Here is a 23582-nt window from a genome sequence, read left to right as displayed (position 1 = left end):
TAAATTTCTGACTGCTTCAAAGGAGTAACATACGGTCTTCATATGATTGCACTCGTCATTAAATTACATGCATACATACCAAGGAACATATGTTCCGGCAGTTGGTCCTCATCTGATGCTTGCAACTAATCGATTCGAAAATGATCAATAACTCAGAATTCTACATAAACAACCTTTGTAAAAAGTACGACTACATTAAAATTTCACGTCCTCTATAATCAAAACTTCCTCTGAGAAAGAATTTTAGTACATTAACAACAGGTCCTATTCGTATTCTGGTACAGTCTCGAGAAATCTGATACTTTCTACATCACATGCAACGAAGTTACCGATATCCTCCTCTTCCTCTTCCTCGACCACCCCAGCCCCGGCCTCTGCCCCTCATACCCCCTCTCCCACCAGCAGATAATCCTTCCAGTGCTCTATTGACAAGTTGATTTTGCAAACCACCACCACCTCCTCCTCGACCTTTCTTTGATGCAATATTGTTGGATCCGTTAGCAGCATTAGCAGGCCGTTTTGCTCTGCGGAAGTTTAAACTAAACTATTAGTTTAGCAATTTCAATTACCACTGTTGTCCAAACGCCCAGTGCAAATTATATCTTTGAAAAAAAAATGATTTCATTCCATGAACAGTCAATTAGGCCAAAGATTAACACTTTCAAGAGAATAATGAAACAAATTATTCACTCTCAATGGAAAAAGAACAAAGTACTGTTTTTAGATTGGATAAATTTTGTTTAAATGCTTTATGATATAACTAATATAACTTTTCAGAGACTACTTTTTGTTGGCATCTTGAAAATATACTAAAGCAGTCCTTCTATTAGGTGTCGCTCTATTTCCACAGAAAATTTATATTTTAAAAATTAAGTACTTCAATTTTATTTAAAAAGAACAAATAAACAAGCTATAAATGATCTTTTAGAGAAAAAGAAATAATAACATACCCAGCAGCTGGCGCATTGGACGATGCAGTTTTTGTTGCTTCTTTCCAAGAAAGATTGATTCTCTTATCTCCAATAAAGGAAGGCACTTTGGTACGCAATGGCTGAACACACAAACCAAAGACAGTGAATCACAAATAATTTGATAACCTGTTTGGTCAAGTAAAAAAAGGGTAGCATCCCTCTAACCTTCGTCATTGTCAAAATGTTATTACAGGTCCGTAACCCAGTTGTGGCATTCTGCTTTTTAGTTTTCTACATAATCATGTAAAAATGTAAGCATGACATGTCAATAAGAGAAGTCAAGACAAAGAACCATCAAACAAGTAGAACGCACAATTTTTTCCTTTTCTTCATCAGTTTTAGCACCTGCCATAGATTTGTTGTTTTCATCCATTCCTTGAGTTAACTTCTTGATTGTAGCCCGGGTGAACTCCTCAACATTATTCAATCTAATTAAAGAAAATAAACAAAAAATGTGACTGAGGAAAACAAAACGAAAAATTTAATCCTACAGACAGGTAATACAAGAAGTCCACAGGAAAATGAAATAGTTGCAACCAGTCAAATCAAGTACTTCAGCCCTTACCAAACGGATTTGGGTTTTTATATGTTCACGATTAACTGGAGAAGTCATGTTAAAAAAAAATTAACCACTCATTGTCTTTATTACTTACCCACAGTTGAAATAAAGCTAACCAACTCATAATCCCACTAAAAGAGACACATGTTTTCCCATTTAGCTTTAATTGGTTTTATTTTAATGATTAGATTTAGTAACAAATGGTTAATAAATATTCAAATGGACGCTGCTGTTAATTTTAAACAGCGGAGAATCCAATCCTTCCCAAACTACTGTATTTCCAAGATTCAGGAGAAGTAAGATCCATATTACAATGACAGTGATAGGTTTCTGGGCATGAAACCTATCTAACTTCAAGCACACACAGACAAGAACTCAAACGGCAAAAAGAATGGGTTTCTGTATTGCTATTCAAACAAAAGTACACATATAGCAACTGCCAGGGAGCCTAATCCCCCCTCCACAGGACAAATGTTCCTGTCTTTACAAAAGAATTCAAAAGCTAACCCCAAACAAAAGTACGCTCTATTTATATGAGCTTATTCCCACCCGTCCTAACTGTTAACAGTTAGGCTTCTAACAAACTCCCCAGTTTCCCTCCTAACTCTCCTAACTCTTCCTTCTCTTTTCATAAACCTTCCATACTCTATCATTACCCGCCACCCTATCATCAACCTTGTCCACAAGGTTGAAGGATGGAAATTGGTCTTGAATGGTGCCTACGTCTTCCCATGTAGCCCCCTCTCTTCCCCTTGCTGCCATTCAATTAGCACATGCTCTCCAGTTTCTTGTCCTTGTACTTCCTGTCACCGGTCCAGGATTCTAAGAGGCTAAAATGTCGGCCCCTCAGCTTGCAAATCATCTAGTAATTCCTTCTGTTGTAATTTGAGATAATATCTTTAGAATCTTCCTAATTAGAGGAAATAGATACATAATCTTTTATTTTATTTTATTTTCCTAGTTTTCCTAGTTTTCCTATTTCTCTTTTTAGGAGAATTAGATTATTCCAAATAGAGGGTATGAGAATGTATTTTCATGATTGAGAATAATAAAATAAGTCTTATTTTCAACTTGGTACCAGAGCTCCTAATCTTGGGGCTCCATTCCGCTGCAACAGTCGCACCACCACCGTTGTCCGACCACCGCCGCTACCGCCGTCGTTGGTTGGGGTTGTTGATAGGGCAGAAAGGTGCGGCCAACATCGGCGATCACAACGCCGAAAGTCGCTCCGTGAGAGGAGCCGCCACGCGCCGCCACCATCTTCGGCGCGTGTAGCCCACGCGCCCACCTCCGGCGAGACCCACTCGCTGCCGCCGCCACAGACAGGGTCGTCGGAGCCTCCTGCGTCTATTCCTAGGGTCGATGACGACTTGTTTGGGCTATATTTGAGTAGATCTAAGTTTTAAGTTCTGACCCTTTTTCTTTTTCTCGGTGTGACCCACTCGCCACCGCCGCCACAGAGAAGTCGCCAGAGCCTCTTTAGTTTGTTCCTAGGGTTGGTGACAACCCGTTTGACCTATATTTGAGTAGATCTGAGTTTGAAGGTTTTGTTCCTTTTCTAGGGTACGGGATGTCTGAAGTAAAAAGTATTCCTTTGGGAGTACCTAATGACCTACCAAATATAGGAAGTACCTATTGGTTGGATGGTCAGAATTACTTACAATGGAGCCAATTTATTCGAAGGGTTCTCAAGGGTCGTTCAAAACTTGATCACATAGATGGAGGAGGACCAGGACCAGATGCACTCATTTTTCAATTTGGGACAATGAAGATTCATTAATTATGAATTGGATGTGGCAATCCATGATTCCTGAGATAAAGAGAAAGTATATGTTTCATTCTTCTGCAAAAGAAATATGGGATGATTTACAGAGTCGTCGCATTTTTATCACCATGGATGTCACCTTTCATGAAACTCAATCCTATTATGTCAGTCCACCAATTCAGGGGGAGAAAACACTTGAAGTGGATGAACTCTCCTTGTCATTACCATGTTTGTCTTTGCAGGATGCCCAAGACCTGAGCAATAAAGCTACCATTGTCCACAATGAGGAAGAAGAGGAAGAAGATAGAGATTTTTTGGCAAAAAATATGAAAGAGGAAAACAACCCACTTCAACTCTCGAGCAAGAAAAATTGCTCATGTGCTACAGCCTCCACTGTCGTTTATAGCTCATGTGCTACAACCTCCACTGTCGTCTCCCCCGGTATAAACCGAGTGAGTGTAGGGGGTGCTCTCCCATACACTATCTCAAACGGGCTACACTTCGACGCCCCCTGGTAACTGGTATTATACCAGTATTTTGCCCAGGGAAGAACTGCGCTCCAACTCCAGGATGATAAGCAGTGCTCATTTGCAACTGCGTTCCTTGCAACCTGAAAAGCTCCTCCCAAAATAAACTCAAGAATAATGGATCACGGTCGCTCACTATCGAAACTGGCACCCCATGCAGCCTCACCACCTCCTTAGCAAACATTTCTGCCATTGTTCAAGCGGTATACGATGTTTTAAGGGAATGAAATGTCCGTATTTACTCAAACGATCAACCACTACTAGCACAGCATCCTCGCGATTTGGGAAGCTTGACTATAAAATCCATGCTCACCTCTTCCTAAACAGCTTGTGGTATGGGCAAAGGTTGTAGCAATCCTTGTGGGGAGGATGCCAAATACTTGTGTTGTTGACAAACCAAACAGCGAGCCACAAAATCCGGGACAGACTTCTTCATCCCTACCCAGTACAGGGACTGCACTACCTTGTGATACGTTCTGTAGACACCCGAGTGTCCTCCCGTATTCGTCGTGTGGAACTCGACTATGAGCTTGGGAATCCAAGTTGAGGTAGCAGACAGCACCAGTCTGCCCTTGTAGTGCAGTCGATCGTTTTCCATAATGAGAGCAGGGTGTGAGTCAGAATCAGTTTTCCTCTCTTTCTTACTGAACCCACACTCTCTAAACCTCCCTGTCATCCTTGAGTATTTCGATTGGGTTCGGATCTCCTCTTTTGTTATGCCCCCAAGATGGTTGATTCTTGGCCACATTCCAGCTTCCAGTCTTGGTACTGCGATGCGCCTCCTCCACATCTCTTGCAATCCGCATAGCAGCCATCAATTCTTGAGGATCATGAGGTCGAACTTGGGTCCTGATGTCCTCTTGTAAACCGGCGAGGAAATACCCTAATAATTGTTCCTCCGAAACCCCCTTCGTTTGACCCACCAACACTTTGAAATCCTGGACGTACTCGTCCACCGTCCTTGCCTGCTTAATGGTGCCCTTGTTCCTGCCTCCAAACCTTATTACCATTGCTTCCTTCAAGCCTTCCCAAGAAAGGTTCTTGGCTTTTGCCTTCCAAAACCGAAACCAATATTCAGCGCTACAATCCATACTAATGTAGGCTAAACGCACCTTCTCTTGCTTCGTCACTCCTTGTATCTCAAAGAATTTTTCGGCTCAATTAATCCAATTCAACGAGTCGAGCCCTTCAAAGATGGGTAAATCCACACTCTCTTCCTCTAACTGGGTTGCCCTTCGCCGCGTTCGACTTCTCTCCCTTTGTCAGCTCCTTCTCTCCTGCCCCTATGATTCTCGTTGACGGACATTTGGCTCCCCTCCAAATTTCCCTCTTGATTTCTGGTTCGTCGTCCCAGGATTCACATTAGTTCTTGTAAATCTTCACACATCGCTGCCGTCTCCGCCTTTAACCTGCCTATCGCAATCTGCATGGCCTCCATCTTCCCCTCAACAACATTCAACCGCCCTTCTACTCTGCCTTCCAACGCGCTCAATTTTCCCTCCATAATGTCTCTCTTCCAAACGATCTGACAGGTCCAACCAATTGATAGGTTTCTGAGCATGAAAACTATCTAACTTCAAGCACACACACAAACAAGAACTCAATCAGCAAAAAGAATGGGTTTTTGTATTGCTATTCAAACAAAAGTACACATATAGCAACTGTCGAGGAGCCTAATCCCCCTCCATAGGACAAATGTTCCTGTCTTTACAAAAGAATTCAAAAGCAAACCCCAAATAAAAGTACATAAGCTCTATTTATATAAGCTTACTTGAGAATTAAACTGTAAAATAATTCTAGAGGTCTTGATTGATCCCTCTCACAATCTTCTATTTATAAGAATCAATTGATACAAAAGTACATGATAAATAGTGTAACCCTAGACACAATATAATCATGATAAATAGGATAACCCTAGACACAATATAATCATGATAAATAGGGTAACCCTTAACACAATATAAGGATGATAAAATAGGATAAATATCCTAACACTCTCCCTCAAGCTGAAGCATACAAATTGTATGTACCAAGCTTGGAACAAATAAACTCAATCCGAGGACCCCTTAATGACTTGGTCAATACATCTGCGAGTTGATCGTTTGACCCAATAAACTCAGTACATATTTCTTCAGTCAACACCTTTTCACGAACAAAATGACAATCAATTTCTATATGTTTAGTCCTCGTGAAACACTGGATTTGATGCAATGTGGAGAGCAGCTTGATTGTCGCAATACATCTTCATAGTATGGATGTCACAAAATTTAACCTCTTGAAGGAATTGTTTCACCCATATAAGTTCACATGTTAGTGATGCCATTGCCCTATACTCGGCTTTCGCGGTTCATCTAGCTACTACATTTTGTTTCTTACTTTTCCATGAAATAATGTTTCCTTCCAGAAAAACACAATATCCTGTAGTAGACTGTCTATCAATAGGTGAACCTGCCCAATCTGCATCAAAATACCCAGAGACCTGAATGCTTTTTTTATCTTCATATAACAATCCTTGCCCGAGAGCCTTCTTTACATACCTTAGAATGCAAATGGGAGCATTCCAATGGTCAACACATGGAGCCTGCATGAACTGACTAACCACTCCAACTGCAAAGGATAGATTTGGCCTTGTAATAGTGAGATAAATCAGTTTTCCAACCAGCCTCCTATACCTCTCTGGATCGGAGAATAATTCACCTTCTTTTGTCCTTAATTTCTGGTTTGGGTCCATGAGATTGTCTACCGATCTATAATCAATCATGCTTGTTTCTTGTAATATATCAAGAGCATACTTCCTCTGGGAGATTACAACTCCATCTCTTGATTGTGTTACTTCAATGCCTAAGAAGTATTTGAGACTTCCAAAATCCTTGGTTTGAAAATGTCTACACAAGTACTCTTTTAGTTGAGATATTCCAACAACATCATTTCCTGTAATGACAATATCATCAACATATACTATTAAGTAAACACATTTCCTGAGAGAAGAATGACAGGAAAAAACTGAATGGTCTACTTCACTACGTTTTAGCCCAAATTTTTGAACAATGGAGCTAAACTTTCCAAACCAAGCACGTGGGGATTGCTTGAGGCCATATAGAGATCGATGCAATTTGCATACCATACCAGACTCCCCCTGAGCAACAAACCCAGGAGGTTGCTCCATATAAACTTCTTCCTCAAGATCACCATGTAGGAAGGCATCCTTGATATCCAATTGATGAAGTGGCCAATGACGAATGGCTACCATGGCAAAGAAGAGGCGAATAGTAGTCATCTTGGCTACAGGAGAGAAAGTGTCACAATAATCAAGACCATAAACCTGAGTGTAACCTTTTGAAACAAGCCGAGCTTTGAGCCGATCAAATTCACCATCAGAGCCGACTTTAACTGCATACATCCATCGACAACCAACCGCCTTTTTGCCTGAGGGAAGAGGCACCAGCTCCCAAGTATTACTGTGGTCAAGAGCCTACATTTCTGCAATCATAGTTTGTCGCCATCCAGGATGATCAAGTGTTTCTTTCACATTCTTGGGTATAACAACATAGGACACTGAGGATAAAAGAGAAAAATAAGAGGGTGACAATCGATGATAGCTTAGAAAATTATAAATGGGATGAGGGTTTCGAGTGGAACGAGTACCTTTTCTGAGGGCAATAGGCCATGCTGAATCATTTTCACCAGGAGGCGCGGGAGGATGTGACGAGGGAGAACAATATGAAGAAGGAGATTCACCATTGTCTTGGGGAGGTGGACTATCCATTGGGGCCCTATGTGGGATGATCTGATCTCAGTATGTGGAGAAACGGGTATAGAAGGATTGTGATCAAGACTTGGAATGACAGAGACAGTGGAGCTATTTGACTCAGCCATTGGAATAGAAAGGACCTGCTGGAGGATAGAAACATCCTGAACAGATGGAGAGAAGTAAAGAGTCTGTTCAAAGAATGTGACATTGGCCGACATGTAATACTTTTGAGTTTCAGGAGAGTAACACCGATATCCTTTTTGAAGTCGAGAATAGCCTAAGAAGACACATTTGAGAGCGCGAGCGGAGAGTTTGTCTAGACCTGGAGACATGTCATGAACAAAACATACACAGCTAAACACTTGGGGAGATTTATGAAAGAGAGGAACATTAGGAAACAAAATGGAGAAAGGGACTTTATTATCAAGAGAGGAGGAGGGCATCCTATTAATAAGATAACATGCAGTTAAGATGGCATCCCCCAGTGATGGACAAGAATATGGGCACCAAGCAAAAGGGTACGAGCAGTTTCAACCAAGTGTCTATTTTTGCGTTCTGTTATACCATTTTGCTGCGGTGTATGAGGACAAGAAGACTGATGTAAGATACCATGGGAACTCAAGATGGCAGAAAAGGAGGATGAGAAATACTCATTTGCATTATCACTTCTTAATATTTTGATTACTTCACCAAATTGATTCTTGATTTCATTCAAAAAAGATGTAAAGATAGCTAACAATTCAGAACGATTTTTCATAAGATAAACCCAAGTACATCTTGAATATTCATCAATAAAGGTAACAAAATATCTAAAACCAAATGAGGAGATACAACTAGGTCCCCATATATCAGAATGGATGATGGAAAAACTAGAATTACATATTGATTGAGACCTTTTAGGAAATGAAGATCTAACATGTTTTCCTAATTGACATGACTCACATTCTAAGGTTTGGAGACCACTAAGTTCAGGACACATCTTTTTTAATTTGGACAAATGAGGATGGCCAAGTCGATCATGTAGCACTTTAGGATTAGGAGCAGCAACACAGGACACCCTTGGACGAGATCCAAAATGGTATAATCCGCCAGCTTCATATCCTTCTCCAATCTGTCTCCTCGAACCACGCTCCTGTATAACAAAAGATTTATGATCAAAGGTTATTGAACAATTTAACATTTTGGTCAACTGGCTTAGGGAAATTAAATTAAAAGGACAATTAGGGACAAAAAGGACTGAGTTGAGATTGAGGGAGGGAGACAAAGAAACATGGCCGACTCCTTTGGAGAAAGTTTTAGAACCATTTGCAAGGGTTATGAAATGAGGTTTTTCTCGAAAGGAAATAGATGAGAACAAAGAGGTATTACCAGAAATGTGATCAGAAGCACCTGAGTCAATTACCCATGAATTTTGACCATCCATAGATTGAGAAACGCAGGCTGTTGATGTACTGGGAGATTGAGATGGTTGTGCCAAGCTGTTAGACTTTAACCTTAAATACTCTTGATATTCATCCTCAGAAAACATAGAAGTGGAAGTTTCCGTCTTCGAAGTGGAAGTTTCAGTCTACGAAATATTGGCAGTTTTGGAAGGGAAACCATGTAAGGAGTAGCAATTCTATTGAGTATGACCCATCCTTTTACAGTATGTGCATTGAGGATGTCCCCGACCTCCTCGTCCTCCTCCTCTAGCGCCACGTCCTCCTTTTCCTCGTGTGGCAACCATGACAGATGGTTCCACTAGTTCATGTGCTTCTTGAGTTTGAGGTATCGGGACATGCAGAAGGCAAGTGGTCAATGTTTCCATAAAGGGGACCTAATGACTAGTTAGAAGTTGATCTCTAAGATTATCAAAATCGGGATGTAGGGCACGAAGGATCAACACCATGTAAAATTTGTCTAGTTTCTTTTCTATATCCTCTAATGGATCCACTTCCAAAAACATCCTAAGTTCTTCGACAGCAGATTGGGCTTCAGCCATGAAAGACACCATATCATGGTCTGCCATTTTAAGAGATGCAAGCTTGTTCGTAGTGTCATAGAGACGTTGAATATCGTTGGCATAAATGCTTTGGGCTTTCTTCCAAAAGGAGTGACAAGTTTTGAAAGCCCTCAAAGATACAAGAAGTTTGGGTTCCACTAATTGCCATAACAGGGCACACAACTGGAAATCTGCTTGTTTCCACTGATCAACTTTTTCAGTAGGCACATGGCTTCCATCTCGCTCAAGGTGGTCATAATGCCCTTGGCCAAGGAACCACATTTCAACGGCAGACCATGATAGATAATTTTTTCCATTTAGCTTCTCGGAGGTAATTGATGGACTTTCGGAGAAAGAAAGAGTACTGCCAGACGCCATTTCTGAAGAAGACGAATAGTACCAGCGAGGAACAAGAAAACCCTAAGGGTTTAGACAAACGGAACTGTGACAGCGATGGACGACGGTGGCCGACGACGGCGGACGGTGGCCAGACGATGGCCGACGACAACGGACGGTGGCCAGACGGTGGCCGGCGACGGGCAGCGGCGGACGGTGGCGAGCGACGACGGACTGTGGCGTCAGATAGATATTACGAGACAGAAACCAAAGCGGGATCGACCCGCTCTGATACTAACTTGAGAATTAAACTGTAAAATAATTCTAGAGGGCTTGATTGATCCCTCTCACAATCTTCTATTTATAAGAATAAATTGATACAAAAGTACATGATAAATAGGGTAACCCTAGACACAATATAATCATGATAAATAGGGTAACCCTTAACACAATATAATGATGATAAAATAGGATAAATATCCTAACAAGCTTATTCCCGCCCCTCCTAACTATTAAAACAGTTACGCTTCTAACAAACTCCCAAGTTTCCCACCTAACTCTACTAACTCTTCCTTCTCCTTCCAGACGGGTTTTCATTTCTTGATCAAGCGAGATTTTGCAACAAACATACACATCAGAAATTTGTTTATAGTTTATACTGAAGATCGGCATATAGCCTCATAATGATAAAAAACAGAAATTATAATGAATTTGAGAGTGTATTCTCAGCATATAGCCTCATAATGATAAAAAACAAAGAAATTATAATGAATTTGAGAGTGTATTCCCCACTTAGGTTTTCATATTTATAGTAGTTTGAGATACATCATATACAATGAATGAGACAGAAAATAAGAGAATTCTAGAAGATGCTCCTAGGAACTAGGTCTGGCAAAAAGCATGCTCTTAGGAACTAGGTCCAACACAAAGCACCTTACAATAAATCCTATTGAAGACTATTTGTTCTAACTCTTCCTCAAATTGGAGCATACAAATTGTATGTACAAGCTAGAAATAAATAAATTCAACCCAAGAACCTCTCAAAAATTTTGTTAATACATCTAAGTTGATTATTTGAGCTAACAAACTCCATTCAGATTTCCTTGGACAACAACTTTTCTCAAATAAAACGACAATCACAACTTTTCTCACAAAATAACAATCAATTTCAATATGTATAGTTATGTATAGTCTTCTCAAGTGTTATCGAAAGTCAGCAACAACAATGCCATGGTGGAAATTGGTGGTGATTCTGGTGCTTGTCACCACAACATGGTGATGCAGGTTTTTCATGGTGGCCCATGGCGGTTGCCTTTTAGATAACAAGTAGTGGATGTGAAATGGCCATGGCAGAAAAGGCAGAGAAGGAAACCCTATTGAGGCAGCAGCAGCAGCATGATGGAGAAGAAGACTCTTCAGCTGGGCAACAACGCTTGTGAAAAAACCCTAGTTTAAGCACAAGAGATTTGTTCTCTTTATAGTATGTTCTATTTGGTTTAAAGCCCAAATAACAACTTATATAGAAATTGGGCCGTTTATGCATAATAAAATTTATATTTAACCTAATATTCAAATAACACCTAAACTTCTCCTTCAGCCTACTGCTCCTTGCACCACTCACCACCACACACCGCCATCAACCGTCGCAGTTGTTGTTACATGTCTGTTTTTATTTTTTGTCAAGTGGCACCTACATTCTTTAATTCTTTTCTTTTCTTCTTCTTCACTTCCATTTTTTATTTTCTAGACACAATATCATTACTTTTGTATAAAAATTTTATTTTTGTATTTTTTTTAATGCATATATTATATTTCCGTTGTCTGAATGTTTCCACTATAACCCGTTATGATTTCCATTAGGACTTTTGTGGTCTCCAATATTTTGTTATCCAACATCAATAACATCAGTCCTTTCATGGAACATTGGATTGGAAGCAATGTGGAAGATATCACAATGCATCTTTATAGGTTGAATGATCAGGCAACAACACTTTGCTTCTTGCTTTTTCAAGAAACAACATTTCCTCCAAGCAACACACAATATCTCTAAGAGCATCTATCCATAAGAGAACTAACCCAATCAACATCACAATAGCCAACAACGAGAATATTCATCAATAAAAGTGACATAATAACAAAACCCAAAGGAAGTAACTCAACTAGAACCCCAAACATCAAAATGAATTATAGAAAAGACAGAATTGCAACTTGTTTCAGTTCTTTTCAAAAAAGACCAAACATGTTTTCCTAATTGACATGACTCACATTTAGAGGTAGTTCCTTCGAAAAAGACCGAACATGTTCAAAAACTGCAGTTTACACAAAATTACTGTGCATCCAAATGAAACCCCCAACAGCTTTTACCCCTTATACTTAGCACCATAGTGCATGTTTGAAAGATCTCCCAGCTACCAAACAGGTAAAATACAATCAGTTTTCAGAAGCTGAAATGCGAATAGGTTCACTTTCCATATCTACATAACAACATTGTTCCCTAAACTTAGAATTACTAGGACTTTATTTTAGTTGGGGGCTTTCATTGGTCTATCACTAGTAAGTGCTACCGTAAGCCTTCATCAAGACCTGTAGCATGTGCTATCTTTGGAATTAGAAACTGATAGCTTTGATAAAGTTTAAAAAAGAAGGAAAAAAGAAGGTAGTTAGTACATAATTACATAACTGTAACAGACTATTATAAATAGTCTTATTAGGAGGTGAGCAGGCAGTTTTAGAGTATTTTGTAAAGGGAAAAGTTAGGAGAGACAGATTCTCTCGAAAGACCTTGAAAATTTTACATGGTTGTTCCCCTGTTCTTACCACATTGGTAGAACAATGTTGTTTGATTTCTTAAACATCCTGTGTTGCAGCTCTTCTCTTCCCCCTAAAGTATTACATGACCGATTTGGCCATCCTCACTTGTCAAAGTTAAAAAAGATGTGTCCTGAACTTAGTGGTCTTCAGACTTTAGAATGTGAGTCTTGTCAACTAGGAAAACATGTTAGATCTATCTTTCCTAAAAGGTCTCAACCAATGTGTAATTCTAGTTTTTCTATTATTCATTCTGATGTCTGGGACCTAGTCGCGTCGCTTCTTTTGGTTTTAGGTATTTTGTTACATTTACTAATGAGTATTCTAGATGTACTTGGGTTTATCTAATGAAAGATCGCTCTGAATTGTTACCCATCTTCACATTTTTTCTGAATGAAATCAAGAACCAATTTGGTCAAGTAATTAAAATCTTAAGAAGTGATAATGCTAAAGAGTATTTCTCCTCCACTTTTTCTGCAATCCTTAGCTCCCATGGTATTTTGCATCAGTCCACTTGTCCTCATACACCCCAACAAAATGGTATAGCCGAAAGAAAAAATAGAAACTTGGTTGAAACTACTCGTACCCTTTTGCTTGGTGCCCATATTCCTGTTCATCATTGGGAGATGTCATCTTAACTGCATGTTTTCTTATTAATAGGATGCCCTCCTCCTCTATCAATAATAAAGTCCCTTTCTCCATTCTCTTTCCCAATGATCCTCTCTTTCACACCCCTCCTCGAGTTTTAGGTTGTGTATGTTTTGTTCACAACATGTCTCCGGGGCTAGACAAGCTCTCCACTCGTGCGATCAAATGCGTCTTTTTAGGCTATTCTCGGCTTCAAAAAGGGTATCGGTGTTACTCTCCTAAAACCAAGAAGTACTACATGTCTGCCAATGTTACATTCTTTGAACAAACACCTTTCTTCTCTCCATTTGTTCAAGATGTCATATCCTCCAACAGGTCCTTCCTCTTCTAGTGGTTGAGTCCAATATTTCCAATGTCTCAGTCAATCCAAGTCATGCTCAAGGTCATCCCGAACCTTCCCCTCCACATATTGATATCTTCCGACACAGTACCCCGATGGGTAGTCCTCTTCCAAAAAACGGTCGATCTCCTCCTTTAGATTCTTCTCCCTCACTGCCTCCTGTCACGCCTCCTAGTGAAGATGATTCTAGTTGGCCCATTGCTCTCAGAAAAGGTACTCGTTCCACTCGAAACCCTCACCCCATTTATAATTTTCTTAGCTATCACAGATTGTCGCCCTCCTTTTATTCCCTTTTATCCTCAGTGTCTTCTATGGTTATACCCAAAAATGTGAAAGAAGCACTCGATCATCCTGGATGGCGACAAGCCATGATTGCAGAAATGCAGGCTCTTGACCACAATAATACTTGGGAGCTTGTGCCACTTCCCCCGGGCAAAAAGGTTGTTGGTTGTCAATGGGTATATGCAGTTAAAGTCAGCCCTAATGGTGACATTGATAGGCTAAAAGCCCGGCTAGTTGCAAAAGGATACACTCAGGTTTATGGCCTTGATTATTGTTACAACTTTTCTCCCGTGGCCAAGATGACTATCATTCGTCTTTTCTTCGCAATGGCAGTCATTCGTCATTGGCCACTTCATCAATTGGATATCAAAAATGCCTTTCTCCATGGTGATCTTGAGGAAGAAGTTTATATGGAGCAACCTCCTGGGTTTGTTGCTCAGGGGGAGTCTGGTATGGTTTGCAAATTGCACTGATCTCTATATGGGCTCAAGCAATCACCACGTGCTTGGTTTGAAAAATTCAGCTCCATTGTTCAAAAATTTGGGCTAAAACGTAGTGAAGCAGATCATTCAGTCTTTTATTATCATTCGTCTCTCGGGAAATGTGTTTACTTAATAGTATATGTTGATGATATAGTCATTACAGGAAATGATACTACTGGAATATCTCAATTGAAGGAGTACTTGTGTAGACATTTCCAAACCAAGGATCTTGGAAGCCTCAAATACTTCTTAGGCATTGAAGTAGCTCAGTCAAAAGATGGAGTTGTAATTTCCCAAAGGAAGTATGCTCTGGATATTTTGCAAGAAACAGGCATGATTGATTGTAGACCGGTTGACAGTCCTATGGACCCAAATCAAAAATTAACAGCAGAAGGTGCGTTATTCTCCGACCCGGAGAGATATAGGAGGCTAGTTGGAAAACTAATCTATCTCACTATTACAAGGCCGGATCTATCTTTTGCAGTTGAAGTGGTTAGTCAGTTCATGCAAGCTCCATGTGTTGGCCAATGGAATGCTATCATTCGCATTCTAAGGTATGTGAAAAAAGCTCCCGGGCAAGGGCTGTTATATGAAGAAAAAGGAAGCCTTAGGTATCAGGATATTATGATGCCGATTGGGCAGGTTCTCCTATTGATAGACGATCTACTACTGGATATTGTGTTTTCCTTGGAGGAAACATTATCTCATGGAAAAGTAAGAAACATAATGTAGTGGCTCGATCAACCGTTGAAGCTGAATATAGGGCAATGGCGTCACTAACATGTGAACTTATATGGGTGAAGCAGTTCCTTCAAGAGCTTAGCTTCTGTGACATCCAGAGTATGAAGATGTATTGTGATAACCAAGCTGCTCTTCACATTGCATCAAATCCAATGTTTCACGAGAGAACTAAACATATAGAAATTGATTGTCATTTTGTTCGGGAAAAGTTATTGTCAAAAGAAATATGTACCGAGTTTGTTGGATCAAATGACCAACTCGCATATGTGTTGACTAAGTCATTAAGGGGACCTCGGATTGAGTTTATTTGTTCCAAGCTTGGTACATACAATCTGTATGCTCCAACTTGAGGGGGAGGGTTAGAATAATTACTGTTACATATCATCATTAAGGCTAGTCTGCTAGACCAGTAATGATTTGTACCTAGTTCTGTACCTAGAGGTCTAGTGCAGACTCTTGGTGTTCCATGTACTCTTGTGTTTTCCTTATATATAGAAGATAACAAGAGGGATCTGTTAAGCCCTCAAGAATATATTTTATCAGTTTTAATCTCAAGTGGAAACATGTTTCAGATATTGAGAATAGTTGGGAATATGTTGCCTGCATTCATAAAGAATTTCCAGACTTTCACCTTGAGAACAAGTTGAATCTTCATGAAGGGGGTATTGAAAGGTTTGATACAGTTTACAAAATAAGGAAAAAAGAAGGTAGTTAGTACAGTTGTAATTACATAACTGTGTTAGGATATTTACCCTATTTATCATGATTATATTGTGTCTAGAGTTACCCTTAAATTATTATATTGTGTCTAGGGTTAGACTAATTATCATGTACTCTTGTATCAATTTATTCTTATAAATAGAAAATTATGAAAAGGATCAATCAAGCCCTCTAGAATTATTTTACAGTTTAATTCTCAAGTCAGACTATTATAAATAGTCTTATTAGGAGGTGAGGAGGCAGTTTTGGAGTACTTTGTAAAGGGAAAAGTTAGGAGAGATAGGTCCTCTCGAAAGCCCTTGAAAATTGTATATGGTTGTTCCTGTTCTTACCACATTGGTAGAACAGTGTTGTTTGGTTTCTTAATAAACATCCAAGAATCTGTCTTGGAGTTCTCTTGTAAAGTCTGGGTACCAGCCAGAAACCCCCTCATAAATTCTTTTGTAATACTTGCATATATGACTTGACCAAATTATATTAAAATTATAAAACCAAAGAATAGGTGAATAGTTGACAACATAATTTTACCAAAAGAAAGCTGATACCTTTCAGTAAAATCATTATAATGCTCAGAAAAGTCCTCTCCGAGCCTATCAGATGGCTGGCCAGTAACAATTTTGTATCCGCATAAACTATTTGTTGCATTAGGAACCTGCATCACCAACTTCAATTTAGCAACATATATAACTAACTATTCACAGCATTAGCTTGGACAAGGCAAGGTAAACCACCTTATGAGCTAGGTGATGAAATGTGTACAATAAGCACTCAACATAGGTAAAGTTCATCTCCTCTCCAGTTTTCTTCCAAGTCATATATTTCTGAAAAAATACAAACCAAGAAGCTTAATGGAAACAGTGACAGTAGAAGATATTGGTCATTTTAATTTAAATAGAATATTAAATATATTGATATAGTAATCCTTGACAGATTGCATTTAATTTGATCTAATTTCCAAAGATCATACGCAGCAGTAACTACATCACACTTTCAATTTAAATTTGCGTCAATCAACATATTGCTCAAAATATACTGAACAGAGCTGAAATTATATGAATAACATTATAAATTTATAACAACAAATATAAAAGATAGATGAAGTCTTAATAATAGTTACTCAAGACAAAAAATGGATTTAAAACAAAAAACATGTTAGCCACATCAAAAGCACACTTTTGTTAATCTACAATGAGCTTGGAAATAAATGCATAAACTAAAACCAAAAAAAGAAATCAATATTGACATGTCAGAAAACATACTTCTATATACAACAAATTAAAAGTGCTAACTTGGACAATTTTCAACAACAGGTGTACCTTTAACAACTGAACAATAGAAGGAAGCATTTGGCGTGAATCTTGTGGAGTTGTATAAGGGGAAAATTCTGCAAGGCTTCTGAGTAAATCTACTTTCCGTTCTCCGGGAAGCTGACAAGGAATAAATTAATTCACGCAAATAAGTTTCTTAAAAATCAAAAGAAAACTTCAATTGAAGAAAACTATTAACATGATACCAAAAGGATTTCGCTAATCAAAAACATTCACCAGCTAATACAAGATCTAGAAAGGTAACCAGTAAGACTACCAAAGATAAGATTCCTTAATTATATTTTATCTGAGAAAGTCAAACAAATTAATATTCCACAGGTGACCAGTTAAGATTTTTCTTTGTAATCTAGAAACCTGCACTGTCACTAGTCCAACAAAATAGAATTTAGATATTTGTAAGGTATGAAACCATGGTATATACTTTCAGAATTGATTCCAATACAGAGAGAGTAGAAAGGGCACTCACTATCTTGTTGAAAATCTCAATACATCTAACCTTTATCAAGGCTCTTTAAGGACACTTTTTTTTCAACTTTTTAGATGACCATCCTTAATCCCACACCCACAAACATAGGAAAGGGACCCACTTATTTCACAAGTCTCGATTTAATAACGTGCTCAAAGGAATTAAACTAGCTGCTTGTTTAAAAAGTTTCATTAAATAGATTAAGTAAACAAAATTTCATATACTTAAAAATTATTTGATATTATCAATTTATTGTAACATACAATATAATTCAAAATAAAACTATGGCATGGCTATAAGATTCGATTCTCGTGCATGTTCAACTACCTAAAAGACATCCTTAACAACAAAATTATATAACGTATTTTAACAGTTACATCAGTACATTTGTATAAAAAGTTATAGAATAAACTATCAATTTATGGCTACAACCAACGGCATAAAGTATTAAGGCAAGAGGCAGAATTATTAAACATTCTTATTAAAAATAATAAAACATTCTTATTAAACAAGTCTAACAAAGCAAAAGGAAAAATATTAATCGAGTTGAATAAATAATATGAATACATTCTTATTCTTCCAAACTAAATTATCTGAAGTAATACCTGGTCAAAAACAGGTATTATATATTTGTTTATGTAGTTCAGAAATTTGCTGCTTGATGCACCCCTCTACAAGAAAAAGAAAATAATACTGTTGAATAAAAGACTGACAAAACAATATGAGGAACATTAATCAGTATAAATAGTCCTTACCACAACAAACGGAAGTGCCATATGAAGGCATGATATCAACCTGTCAATATGATCTGCATCTGAAACCTGAAAATTTCCATTTTAATAAACCGTTATATGAGACCTTAAAAACGAAATACATTACCTTAACTTCTACCAGCAGTAAAGCCTAAAATCAAGAGATCATTTTACTAAAACATAACAGATTCTTTTAACATATAAAATGACTGTATTTGTGCATTCAACTGGGTAAAAAGAAGAGTAATAATCACATTGAATTGTGCATCTAAGTCAGCTTGCCCTTCAATGATTCCAATAAGCTCTTTCATCCGTTCTGCTGGAGCCTTTTCACCAAATAGGCTCAAACTCTTCAGGAAATCCATAAACATTCGAAATTCTATGCCAGTGACATCTTCTAAACTCTGCAATTAAATTAACCTCAACTTATATCAACACTGCTTAAGTTACACAAATTAAACACTAATAGATCATCAACTGAAATCATAAAAACAATGAATACTTTTTTTATGAGATCAGTTATGTGTCTTTCCATTTCCTCCTGGGGCTTCAACAATTCAGCTTTGATAGGGAAAACCTATAATTGACATATTTAGCGCTCAGTATTCCCTTCCATGTTAAAAAAGGTCTCATTAATCAAACATTTGTCTGCTTACCTTGTCTCTGACAAAGTTTATAACTTTCTCACGGATAACATCATCAGTACTTGGCTCTTCAACACTGCCAATGTGCTTGAACAAAGCCGTCAAAGAAGCTGCATTGAAAACTAAACTATAAGGAGACAACAGAAAGGCAGCACTAATTATAAATGTCAAATGTCAACAATCAGGAAAGCATATATGTCATAACTGTCAAAAGATTGAGCTCTCACAAGCAAAAAGTTTGTGCAAGTACGTCATTCAAAGAAATTAGCCCAATTCTGCACCATCAGTTTGGAATACAACAGTTATACAGAATCGTTGGACTTCCACAATTAACCTTTCAATTACAAACTTCTAAAGTTCTATTACCAACAATATGCCAGTAAAAAAGAAACATTAACCATAATTTCAAATTCAGCAAATTATTCAGGGCATGCTAACATCAATAGGATACCACCCATGCGTAAACCAAATGTTCAGAAAAAGTATTTCTTAATGCACATCTTATGCCCACTGAATATGTATTATAGATAAGACGGGTGTCAGAATTGTATGTATTTTTTCTGCTTATATGGATGATATTGATCGGTAATATTCAGATTACAACGAAAAGAATAAAGATCAAACTGCATATACCATTAATCTAAAATAAGGTTACAATATAAGGAGATTGAGATATAAAGTTCTTGAGTTGAAGTTCATTCAGTTTACAATCATTCTGAAGATAGGTAACATACTCTGATACATGACAAAATACAACAAGCAATTAAGCACACGTCAATCATCATACTAATGCAACACCCAAAATTATAAATTGTTTTACTTTAGCATTTATAGACTCAGGTTCCTTAGCAAAATTTAAACTATTAAGAGTGTGTTTGGAACTCAGTGGAGCTCATCGAAATGCCAATCAATCAAGTCCCATTCTCTCTATATTTGCTGCTCTGGAAAGTGGTATTTTCTAGTACCAAGGCTGCAAATGTGTTTCCTAACAAGGTAAAGATATATCACGGTACCTTTGACATCCTGCCTCAACAATGACATCAGAGCCTTATGCACAGCATCACGCTCCACAAATTCTTCTACAAGAATGAAATAAGAGAAAACATGCTACAGTAAATCATGGCTATGTTCTCAACCGCAAAACCTACAAAGAGCCCAACTTACCAGAGCCAAGAATTTGCACAAGTATATCAACCATCTTCCCTATATTCTCAGGTGTATCCTTACAGAAAAGAGGCAGTCCTCTAATTGCTTGTACACGAACCTGTGAAGCAACAGAAAAACACCAAACAGTGGAAAGAAACCTCAGCACATACATAGTTCACTAGTAGAAATCCAGAGAGAAAACAGAACCACCAAGATACAGTAAAGCAGAAGACTTCTTTTCTCCATTACCAATGTTTGGTTTAAATCTAATAAATATCATTGTTTCCCTTTAGATGTATCCTCCACTAACTATCTTCGCTCCAACTAACCTTAATTAATTTAGCCCGTTGAACCAACACAATCATGACTCAGAAGCCTTGGCAGTTCAACCGCTAGTCTAGTTTTAAAACCATCGCTAGACTTGGAGAGAAGTAGCATAGCAACATAATATTAATGACAGTGGGGACAAAACCTCCCTTGATTTTCTTCCATTTTGAACAGGACGCCATTTCTTAGTCACCACCACACACTCACTGATGTAGAATAACAAATTCTATGATATATAACGAAAGGAGAAAAATACGTACCCCGAGTTCTTCAGCCTCGACCAAATCAAGATGGGCATCAAGAGCGGGGCCAGAAAGGTCAGGAAAGAACTTGTAGAACTTGGGAATGAGCTGCGCAGCCAGCTGTTTCGCCTTCACACTCGTCTTCGCCGCATCAATGATCCCTTGGTAATCCTGCACATTCTGCGAACACCACAAAACAATCCAAAACCCTAATTGTAAGCTCGAACATCGGAATCCAAAACCCTAAACCGAGAAAAGTAAGAATCGAAAAGCAAATTCCGAACCTGAGACTTATCCTTGGCATTGTTGAGCTGCTCCCCGTATTCGTATAGCTTCTCGATGTAAGCAGCCTCTTCGGCAGGATCAGTCATCGGAAGGCTCTGCAAATTGCGGCAGCGATTTGGAGATTGCGATTGCAACGGCAATTGGGATTAAAAAAACAAAATCAAGAATAACATGAAACAAAAAAGGGAAAAACAAAAGAGGGTTTTGTGCAGTGTTATGTTAAGGGTTGAAATACCGAGAAAGACAGTAACTAACCCGAAGAGTGAAGTGAAGAGTGTTGCTGAGTAGGAATGGTTCAGTGGGTAAGGTCAAGTAGCTCTTCGATGGGACGAGTGACCCTTAACCGTCCTGCACACACAAACACAACGCAGTTTCTTTCCACTATAAAACTGCAGTGTCTCTTCTCTTCTCTTATCTCTGCCATCGAAAAACTCTACCTCTGTATATACTGCACAAGACGACACGTCGTTTCGCAAAGGTACCTTCATCAAACGTTGAGAATTTGCTAAATATGTAAATTACGAATTTAATTTTATTTTATATTTACTTAAGTGGGATAAATTTTTTGAAAAAAGAGTGTCTCACGTCACACGACTATTACTTTATAAAGACTAAATAAAAGGCCTAATTGAATTAGGACTTTAGTTATTTTTCTTAAAAGAAAAGTAATGTCATAACAAAATATTCAATTTATTTTTCTTTGTGAAATGCTTTTAATTTTAAAATTTTGTACAATATTGCTATTTATCTTACTACTTGTTCAACTCGTGAATCCTATCACAATTGGGCCGTAGTTGAGTCAGCGATTGCGTGACTTATACTAAGAGTAATGTGTTGATGAGCAAATAAGTAATTAGGTCAGCGCTTAAGTTATTATTGGACTAATAGTCCAACAGAGGATAAAGTAATCAAAGATATATGATTAAATATATTGATCAAATATTGATAAAGCTTGTTTATAAGCAAGCGACCGGATTTTAAGGTTAAGTTGTTTAAGGTAAGTTCGTTTATATTTTATTGGGCTTATGAAAACCTATAAGTACAGAGTCAGGGCAAAAAGCTAGGTACGTTATACTCATGCTATACTGAGTTTACAATACTCGATTACGATAATACTTGTTAGTGAGCAAAAGCTCCTTCAACAGACGCCTAGCTTGAGCGTCGGAGTGCCTTTGCAAGTACATTCCCCTTTTTTTCTGTCAAGGAGGTGGTCAAACGGTCCAGAGTGAAAGAAAACGAGCGGCTCAAGCAATCAGACGATCGGAAACAAGGAAAGCACGTTAAACAGGTCAATATCTCGGTCCCACAACATCCATACTTAAACATTTTGACGCCCACCGTGGAGCCCGAGGCTTGAAGACACCCAATGGTGACCACAAGAAACATGGAAGAGTAGAACACCAAAGATCTAATCAGAGAGTTACAGGCCCAGATCAAAGCACAGGCACAGACCATACAGGAACAACAGGAGTTACAACGGAAACATGTAGAAGAAATTGCCACCTTAAGCGCACAACGACCCCACCTGAATTATCCGCCTCAAACAAAAATAGGGATAATGAGGGTAGTCATAACGGGGACCGATTTGCCCATACTGAACCTGGCGGTCGGGGGAGAAGGGAACCCACACCAACACCTCCTTGACAAAAAGGGGGAGGTACCTGCAAAGGCACTCCGACTCTCAAGTTAGGCGTCTGTTGAAGGAGCTTTTGCTCACTAACAAGTATTATCGTAATCGAGTATTGTAAACTCAGTATAGCATGAGTAAAACATACTTGACTTTTTGCCTTGACTCTGTACTTATAGGTTTCCATAAGCCCAATAAAATATAAACGAACTTACCTTAAACAGATTTACCTTAAAATCCGGTCGGTTGCTTATAAACAGCTTTATCAATATCTGATCAATATCTTTAATCTGATATCTTTGATTACTTTATCCTCTGTTGGACTATTAGCCCAATAATAATTTAAGCGCTGACCCAATTACTTATTAGCTCATCAACACATTACTCTTAGTATAAGTCACGCTGACCTAACTACGGCCCAATCCAACTAACTGATCGGCCAACTCTCTTAACCGCTCGATCTGGATATCCTATTATTAAGTTTTCCTTTGTTTCTTGTAGTGGGGAAAATTGCTTTAATTAGATGTTATCATTTTTAATTTTTAATACACAAGGTAAAGCATATTTTATTTTATTTTATCCATCTTTGAAATAAAAATAATGCATTTTGTATAAAATGACATAAAAAAATTTATTGAAAAGATTTACGCTTATAAATAAATATTATTTATATATGATATAAAATAATAAACTCTTAATCGCGTAATTAAAAGATGCAACTGTTTTACTATTTATTAATATTGATAAGTTTATCCGCGAAAACTCGTTAAAGCAGTGAAAGATGAAAAAAAATAGTATATACCAATCCCCGAGCATCTGAATCAAATAGCGGCAGATGCAACACCACACTAATT

General features: G+C 38.2%; 1 protein-coding gene across 2 annotated transcripts; it reads right to left on the bottom strand.

Moving 5' to 3' along the window:
• Positions 1-12: 12 nt before the first annotated feature.
• LOC108343317 (apoptosis inhibitor 5-like protein API5) lies at positions 13-21534 on the bottom strand. Of its 2 annotated transcripts, none has more exons than XM_052873332.1 (17): positions 21357-21534; positions 21101-21196; positions 20835-20996; positions 20266-20365; positions 20115-20180; positions 19114-19211; positions 18960-19034; positions 18712-18861; positions 18461-18526; positions 18311-18376; positions 17228-17338; positions 16643-16732; positions 16457-16563; positions 1285-1399; positions 1137-1202; positions 951-1051; positions 13-539 (listed from the first exon to the last, which is right to left on the bottom strand). In XM_052873332.1, the coding sequence occupies exons 2-17, from the start codon at positions 21185-21187 to the stop codon at positions 326-328; spliced, it is 1674 nt and encodes a 557-aa protein (XP_052729292.1). In that variant the 5' UTR covers positions 21188-21196; positions 21357-21534; the 3' UTR covers positions 13-325. The 2 variants fall into 2 exon arrangements, with proteins under 2 accessions (XP_052729292.1, XP_017437015.1); XM_017581526.2 differs by having other exon boundaries at positions 13-524.
• Positions 21535-23582: the final 2048 nt, after the last annotated feature.

The sequence above is a fragment of the Vigna angularis genome, chromosome 1 (assembly GCF_016808095.1).
Source record: "Vigna angularis cultivar LongXiaoDou No.4 chromosome 1, ASM1680809v1, whole genome shotgun sequence".
In the NCBI taxonomy this organism is placed as follows: Eukaryota; Viridiplantae; Streptophyta; class Magnoliopsida; order Fabales; family Fabaceae; genus Vigna; species Vigna angularis.
The sequence above is the reverse complement of the archived record's forward strand: the minus strand, read 5'-3'. Positions and strand labels throughout refer to the sequence as shown.

Coding starts and splice junctions, on each gene's coding strand:
- LOC108343317 (XM_052873332.1), bottom strand. CDS start 21,187: ATGACTGATCCTGCCGAAGAGGCTGCTTACATCGAGAAGCTATACGAA. Junction 18,377..18,460: donor TGGCACTTCCGTTTGTTGTG/GTAAGGACTATT, acceptor TTTTTCTTGTAG/AGGGGTGCATCAAGCAGCAA. Junction 540..950: donor TCCAATGCGCCAGCTGCTGG/GTATGTTATTAT, acceptor CTAATAGTTTAG/TTTAAACTTCCGCAGAGCAA.